This window comes from Palaemon carinicauda, chromosome 6, assembly GCF_036898095.1.
Source record: "Palaemon carinicauda isolate YSFRI2023 chromosome 6, ASM3689809v2, whole genome shotgun sequence".
Taxonomy (NCBI): Eukaryota; Metazoa; Arthropoda; class Malacostraca; order Decapoda; family Palaemonidae; genus Palaemon; species Palaemon carinicauda.
The window spans coordinates 14,946,394-14,954,800 of record NC_090730.1 but is presented as its reverse complement, the minus strand read 5'-3'; the positions used below and the strand labels follow the sequence as shown (position 1 = coordinate 14,954,800).

The 8,407-nt window shown below is 36.0% G+C and overlaps 2 protein-coding genes across 2 annotated transcripts; one reads left to right on the top strand and one right to left on the bottom strand.

Moving 5' to 3' along the window:
* Positions 1 to 702: 702 nt before the first annotated feature.
* On the bottom strand, positions 703 to 1,935 carry LOC137642876 (uncharacterized). Its single transcript, XM_068375744.1, has one exon. The coding sequence runs from the start codon at positions 1,933 to 1,935 to the stop codon at positions 703 to 705; it is 1,233 nt and encodes a 410-aa protein (XP_068231845.1).
* Positions 1,936 to 2,798: 863 nt separating this feature from the next.
* Positions 2,799 to 5,846, top strand: LOC137642875 (golgin subfamily A member 6-like protein 25). Its single transcript, XM_068375743.1, has 2 exons — positions 2,799 to 5,294; positions 5,394 to 5,846. Exons 1-2 carry the CDS (start codon positions 2,799 to 2,801, stop codon positions 5,844 to 5,846), a joined length of 2,949 nt encoding a protein of 982 aa, XP_068231844.1.
* Positions 5,847 to 8,407: the final 2,561 nt, after the last annotated feature.

Sequence of the window (8,407 nt, the reverse complement as noted above, 5' to 3'; positions counted from 1 at the left end):
ATATATATATATATATATATATATATATATATATATATATATATATATATATATATATATATATATATATATACATATATATATATATATATATATATATATATATATATTAATATATATATATATATGTATATATATATATATATATATATATATATATATATATATATATATATATATATATATATATATATATATATATACTTTTTCGCGGGGTAGGAGAATACATGTGCATGCATATATATATATATATATATATATATATATATATATATATATATATATATATATATATATATATATATATATATATATATATATATATATATATGTTACAAGAGAACTCTAACCAGGAGAAAGAAAAAAACAAAATAGTGGCTCCGTATCTAAAATTGTTCAGAATATATATCTCTGCTGCTTTTGCGAAAACGTGAACAATTGTCATGATATTGCGGACTAATTAGCTAGAACACCTTTTTTTTTTCTTTTTTTGCGTTTATTGGGCCTTTTGCACTCGCCTCCTTTTCTTATTTTTCTGTGAAACACATTTCTCTCTTTCATTATTCTATACCCCTCCCTTTTGCGTTCCTTTACTCTGGAAATTTCTCCTTTACTTATCTCTTTTTATTTCATCTTCTTTTTCTCGATTCTTTTGTTCGCTCATTGCATTCTTCTCATTTTCTCTTGTTTCTCTTTCTCCCTTCATTTTATCGTCTCTTTTTTCTCTTTGTCTTTCTTTATTATTTTATTCTCCTTTTTGCTTATCTTTAGTTTCGCATTCTCCTCCTTTTCTCTCTGTTTTTCTTCTTTCTTCTTTCGTTTTATCTTCCCTTTTTTCTCTTTGTCTTTCTTTATTCTTTTATTCTCTCTTTTGCGTAACTTTAGTTTCGCATTCTCCTCCTTTTCTCTCTGTTTTTCTTCTTTCTTCTTTCGTTTTATCTTCTCTTTTTTCTCTTTGTCTTTCTTTATTCTTTCATTCTTTCTTTTGCGTATCTTTAGTTTCGCGTTCTCCTCCTTTTCTCTCTGTTTTTCTTCTTTCTCCTTTCGTTTTATCTTCTCTTTGTCTTTCTTGATTCTTTTGTTCTCTCTTTTACGTTGCTCTTGCTTCGCATTCTCCTCCCTTTCTCTCCTTTTTTCTTCCTTCTCCTTTTCTCTCATTTTCGCGTCTCTTTCTTTCTCTTTCCTCTCTGTCGCCCACTTTCTTTCATATTTATTCAGTCTCGCATTTTCCTTAAGATTCCTCACCTTCTCCCATGACTTTCTCTCTAGACATTTCCGATTTCTCCTTACCAAGACCAGTTCCATCATAAAAGTCATAATATATTCAACCCAGACGACCCACGATGGTGTATTGTCTCGTTTTACGCCCTTTCTTTTCACTCCCATAGTAGATAATCGGTTCTTTTGCTTCCCCTTTTCTTTCTTCTTCGCGGCTTTATGTTCCTCTTTCCTAAATCTTTTCCAATCTTTTCCTTTATTCTCCATTCTCGCATTTGCTTGAAGCTGTCTCTTCTTTTCCCATCGCCTTCGTTCATCTCTCCTTAAATCTCTTCGTATTTTCCACGCATGCTTCAATAAGCGAGACATTAGCCGTTTCATTTGATTAAATTTATTTTTGTCGTTGCAGTTACCCTCATCCGTTGCTGCTCTATCTCCGTTTAAACTTCCCGTTTCGATGTTGCATTCGTCACTCTTCGCATTATTCCAAAACACTTTTTTTACCTGTATGTTTTTCTCCTTTCGTTCGCCAATGGTGTTTTCACTTCTTTCAGGGAAATCGTTTGGCGATTTGTAAAACGAAATATCCAGCGGCGTTGAAAGTTTAATCAATTCTAGTAACGCTGCCGGCCTTACCAAATAAACAATAATTTCCCGAGAAAACTTTATTTTCTCGTAGATAACAAAATGTTTGCACACATCATAAAGATTATCCATCTTTTAAAAGTGCCATTAGATTCGACGTGTTGTGGCTACGTTTTGAAAAATCGAAGTACCCAGTGTTTGAAGACTTCTTCAGATTCCTGACTCTGAAGACGCCAAGCTACTTTTGGTCTCCGGAGCTCTTTGCATCTCTGCAGATTCCGCGTAGGAAAAGCTATTGAAATAGTATGTGGAGGACATGAAGACTCCACAAGATTCTCCTTCTGGATTGGGTTTGAGGATCTTGTTTTCTTCTTGAGCCTTCGCGCGGAAAATTCAGTTTTAGTCTTGTTAATATTAAAATGTCTTTAAATACACACACACACACACACACACACACACACACACACACACACACACACACATACACACACACACACACACACACACACACACAACAAAAATGAAAATTTTGAAGATATTTTCCACAAAATAATCGTGAAAATGCCACGGAAAATAATCTTCCATAGAAATCAAACTTTAAGATTTCAGTTGTAGTCTCAAATGTTTTGCATCGGTTCGGAAGGTTTCAGGCTAAGTTCTGGAGACATGCTGCAGAATGTCTTCTTGAATCTTTTCTGTCTTTGAGCCGGATTTCCATTAATGAATTCTTCCGAAGTGACAGCTTCAATTGTTTTTCCTTCGCCATATCGCCCACGTCTCCAGTTAGGAGCTTGGAGTCTGGAAGTCTTCCAAAGTCTTTTGGAGTCGTGACGTCTTCAAACGCCTTCTGGAGTCAGGAAGTATTTGAAAGCGTTCTGGAGTCAGGAAGTCTTCAAAAGCCTTCTGGAGTAGAAAAGTCTTCAAACTCCGATCCCATCGCAAATCGTCGTTTCTAGAAACATTGCTACGTCACACCGAATCTACTGTATCTTAAAATGGAAAACTTTTGCAATTATTGCGTTTTGTACGGGAAAGCGTTTGCCTTCTCCCGTGAGACAAACTCTTATTTGTTATGGATGTTGTGTAATTTCATGTTATCGGTCGTACTTTTGCCGTTGCTGTTCATTTCGCTCATCAAAACAACCAGAGAGGATCTCTTGAAGGAAGTCAATCGAGACAAAACGAGAGGACGCTTCACAAAGAAATCTAACACGGCACAAAACTTTGAAAGGCTTCTCGCAGATAAGGGCCAAAACACCATGTCCTGCGGTTTCTCGATAAATGAAGAGGATTTGCAGGAAACTAATCTGGACGTAGATCATCTGTTGTCTGAGAATGATGGTAAGAGTCAATTTTATTCTGAGGCTTTTACCAATTGCAGAATCGGAACGGAAAGTTTACATGGTGATAGAAAAGTTATTGGGAAGACCGAGAGAGAAGAAGGTAGGAATGACAAAGGAGAACTTCATTTTAAAGGAAACGTAGGGCTATCAGACGCTGGAAATATTGAAAAAATAGATTTACTGGCAAGTCAAATAAGCGTCCTTAAATGCGAAATTGAACTTCTCCAGAAACAACAAGAGGAGGTAAAAAGAGAAAACATAGAAAACGGGGAAAGGATACAAGCTTTAGAAGCTCAGCTGATTAAGGAAAGGAAGACTCGCAGGGTGGAATTGATGGGGATGCAAGAAAGAGAAAAGGAGATAGGAATGAGGACGGAAAGAAAGGGAAAGGAGGAAAAAATAGAAAAAGAAGAGATAAAAATTATGAAGAAAAGAAAAAGTAGAAGAGATAAATATAGCGAAGAAGAAAGCGCAAGTTGGGGGAAACGCTTTTGGGAAAGTTTAATATTATATTTGATGTGGAAGCATCAACTAATGAAGACAGGGGTGGAAAGATGTGAAAGAATATTGAGTAAGTTAGAAAAGGAAATTAATATTGAGGAAAAGAGCGAAAGGAAGGAAAATTTGAGGTTACAGGAACGCAAAAGAGAGTTGAAAGAAAATGAGCAAAGAACGGGGGGAAAAGGGAAGAAAAAAGAGAAAGAGAGAATTAAGGAGGAGAAAAGGAGGAGGAAAGAATTGGAGAAATATGAGAAAATATTAGATAAGGTGGCAAAGATGAGGAAAAGAGCAGAAGAAATAAAGATCCGACAGATTATAGATCAACTAAATTTTCTAAATAAAAACTCATATGGGTTGGACATAATATTATTCCCTTTTAAATATTTTTTGCTGCCGAAGTTTTTAAGGGAAAAGAGGATGATACACAAGATGGAGAAAATGATGAGGACGACAAAAGCCGAGAAAAAAATATATAAAAAACTGGAAAAGAATCTGAAAATTTTGGAGATGAGACTGAAGGAAATTGAAAGGGAGAGGAGAGACAAGATGAAGGAAAGGGAGGAAGAAAGGCATAGCAAAAAGGAGGAGGATATCAATGTAAGGCCAGAGGAAGGTCAATTTGAAATGATTGAAATAAGGAAAGAAAAAGAGAGTAGAAAGAAGATACGAATAAGGGATGCAAAGAAGAGAGAGGAGAAAGAAAGAGAAAAGGAGATAAGATTGACGAAGGAAAGGAAGAAAAAGAGAAGAATTAAGGAAATAATAAAAGATATAAGAAGAAAGAAGAAAAATAAAAGAATGAAGATGAGGAAGGTGGCAATATGCGAAAGTCTATTGCGCTTGTTGGAAAGGAAAATTAATGAAAATTTGAAGTTAGAGGAAGACAAAAGGGAGTTGAAAGAGACAGAGCCAAAAATGGGGGGAAAGGGGAAGAAAGAAGGGAAGAAAGAAGAGAAAAAGAGAGTTAAGAAGGAGAAAAGAAGGAGGAAAGAATTGGAGAAATATCAGAAAATGTTAGATAAGGTGGTAAAAATAGAGAAAAAAGTCGAAGAAAGGAAAGTGCAGCAGATGATAGATCTAATAGATTCAAATAAAAACGCATCTCGTTGGAATGTAATATTATTCCTTTTTAAATGTTTCTTGTTGCCGGATTTCATAAAAAGAAAGATGATTAAGCGTAAGAGGGAAAAAAAGATGAGGACGACGAAAGACGCGGACAAATTATTTAAAAAAAGGGAAAAGAATTTGAAAAATTTGAAGATGAGATTGAAGAAAATTGTAAGGGAGAGGAAAGAGAAAAAGAAAAGAGAGGAGTTGAAAGAAAGGAAGGAGGAAGAAAGGCATAGCGAAAAGGGAAATTATATCAATGTAAGGCCAGAAGAAGGCAAAAATGAAATGAGTGAAATAGGGAAAGAGAAAGAGAGAAAAGAGAAGATAAGAATGAGGGATGCAACGGAGAGAGAGGAGAAAAAGGTGAAGATAAGAATGAGGAAAGAAAGGATGAAAGAAGAGAAAATGAGATTAAAGGAAGAAAAGTCAACTGTAAAAGAAAAGGAGAAGAGAGAAAATGAAAGAAATGCAAAGTTTAAGGAACGCGAAAAAAAGAGGAAAGAGAAAGAGAAACAAAAGATGAAAGAAATTGAAAAAGTAAAGAAAGAAAAACAAAAGATGAAAGAAATTGAAAAAGTAAAGAAAGAAAAACAAAAGATGAAAGAAATTGAAAAAGTAAAGAAAGAAAAACAAAAGATAGTGGAAGAAAAAAAGAAAGAAAAGGAGAAAAAGGCAAGGTTGAAAGAACTCGAAAAGCAGAAAAGAGAGAAACAAAAGAAACTGAAAGAAAAAAAGAGAGAAAAGGAGAAAAATGCAAGGTTGAAAGAGCTCGAAAAAGAGAAGAAAAAGAAAAAGAAACAAAAGATGAAAGAAATTAAAAAAGAGAAGAAAGAAAAGCAAAAGAAAGTGAAAGAAAAGAAGAAAGAAAAGGAGAAAAATGCGAGGTTTAGGGAACTCGAAAAAAAGAAGAAAGAGAAAGCAAAACAAAAGAAACTGAAAGAAAAAATGAGAGAAAGGGAGAAAAATGGGAGGTGGAAAGAACTCGAAAAGCAGAAAAAAGAGAAACAAAAGATAATGAAAGATAAGAAAAAAGAAAAGGAGAAAAATGCGAGGTTGAAAGAACTCGAAAAAAGAAGAAAGAGAAACTAAGGATACGGAAAGAAAAAAAAAGAGAAAATGAGAAAAATATGAGGTTGAAAGGAATTGAAAAAGAGAATAAAAACAAAAAGAAAGAGAAACAAAATATACTGAAAGAGAAAGAGAAAGGGAGAAAATGCGAGGTTTAAAGAACTCAAAAAAGGGAAGAAAAAGAAAGAGAAAAAGAAATAAAAGATACTGAAAGAATAGAGAGAGAAAAGGAGAAAAATCCAAGGTTGAAGAAACTCGAAAAAGAAAAGAAAAAAGAGAAAGGAAAGATAGTGGAAGAAAAGAAGAAAAAAAATGCGATAAATGCGAGTTTGAAAGAAGTTGAAAAAGAGAGGAGAGAGATAAAGAAAGAAAAGATACTGAAAGAAACTGAAAATGAGAAGAAAGAAAATATAGTGGTAGAAAAGAAAAAAGGAGAAAAAAACGAGGTTTAAAGTACTCAAAAAAGAGAATTAAGAGAAAGAAAAAGAAGACAGTAGAAGAATATGAAGAAAGAAGAGAAAAAAGGCGCGGTTTAAAGAACTTGAAAAGGAGACGAGGTATGTTTAGAATAACTGCCCACCTCGATGGATTTATGGCTAAACCCCTCAGCTTAAGTGGTGCTTGGACTAACTGAAAAGGGTGGCTCTGCAGAGGGAAGGAACCTGGTTGATTCTAGTATGCTATGTACCTTGATGGGGTGTACAGGACCTTTGTCAAGTGTACAAATGGTCGGATATCTAGATCTATTCTTTCGGATACCAACCTTCGGGTGGTTCTGGGGGAATAATCTAGAAGACCGGCTCTGCAGAGGGATAAAGCTGGGATTCTTCTAGTATGCAGACTAGTTCTTGGAGGTTGGGCCAAAACCATATTACTGGGGAAAAAAACTGCATCATCATTTTGAGGGTGGTATTTATAGTTAGGTGAAAAGTAGCAGCAGCAAAGATTTAGAAAATGGTTGTTTTGTTTGAGAATATGAGAAATAGAAAATAGGGGATTCAAGATCAGCATGAAAAAGACGGAGTATTTGAGATTGGAAAATGGCAAGAATGGAAGTTAGTTTACAAAGAGAGAGATTGAAAAAGAGTAAAAAATTTCAGATATTTAGGATCAACAGTTACGGAGGATGGTGATCTGGGGGCAGAAATAAACCACAGAATACAAGCAGGATGGAAGAATTGGAAAGAAGTGCGTGGAGTGCTATGCGAAAGGAGAATAGGGGTTAAGTTGAAAGGTAAAGTACACAGGATAGTTGTGAGACCGGCAATGATGTTTGAAGCGGAGACGTGGGCAATAAAGAAGACAGAAGAGAAGAAGATGGATGTGACAGAGATGAGAATGTTGAGATGGATGTGTGGGGTGACAAGAAGAGATAAGATATGTAATGAGGTAATTAGGAGTACCACATGAGTTAGAAAACTATCAGATAACATCCAAGAAAGTAGACTGAGGGGGTACAGGGAACAAGAAGGAGAGGGAGACCAAAGCGAAGGTGGGTGGACTGTATCAAGGATTACCTTCGATCAAAGGGATTAACCGGTGATGAGGTATGGGACAGAGGTAGATGGAGAAAGCTGACCAGAAACATCGACCCCACATAGAAGGGGGAAAAGATGTTAACAAAGAATAAGAAGTAGTTTGAGAATAAGAGGCCTTAGAACGATTGTTAGCCTGACTGCTCAACTTAAAGGATGTTTGGGTTTGCAGAGGGAAGGAACCTAGCTGATTCTAGTATGCTATGTACCTTGATGGGGTGTACAGGGCCATTGTCAAGTGTACAATATGGTCGGATATCTAGATCTATTCTTTCGGATACCAACCTTCGGGTGGTTCTGGGGGAATAATCTAGAAGACCGACTCTGCAGAGGGATGAAGCTGGGATTCTTCTAGTATGCAGACTAGTTCTTGGAGGTTGGGCCAAAACCATATTACTGGGGAAAAAAGCTGCATCATCTTTTTGAGGGGGGCATTTATAGTTATGTGAAGAGCTTCTTCTTCTTTGGCTACATCTCTTCCCACTTCCATGTGGGATCGATGTTTCTGGTCAGCTTTCTGCATCTACCTCTGTCCCACACCTCATCACCAGTTAATCCCTTTGATCGAAAGTCATGAATGATACAGTCCACCCACCTTCGCTTTGGTCTCCCTTGCCTTCTCGTTCCCTGTACCTCCCTTTCCATTACTCTCCTCCCAATATACTGTTCATCTCTTCTCATGAAATGACCGTACTAACTCAGTCTACTTTCTTTGATATCATCTGATAGTTTTCTAACTCCTGTGGTACCCCTAATTACTTCCGTCCGTATCTTATCTCTTCTTGTCACTCCACACATCCATCTCAACATTCTTATCTCTGCCACATCCATCTTCTTCTCTCCTGTCTTATTTATTGCTCACGTCTCTACTCCAAACATCATTGCCGGCCTCACAACTGTCCTGTGTACTTTACCTTTCAACTTTACCCCTATTTTCCTGTCGCTAGTACTCCAAGCATTTTTTTTCCAATTCTTCCATCCTACTTATATTCTGTGGTTTATTTCTGGCCCAAGATCACCGTCCTCTGCAACTGTTGATCCTAAATA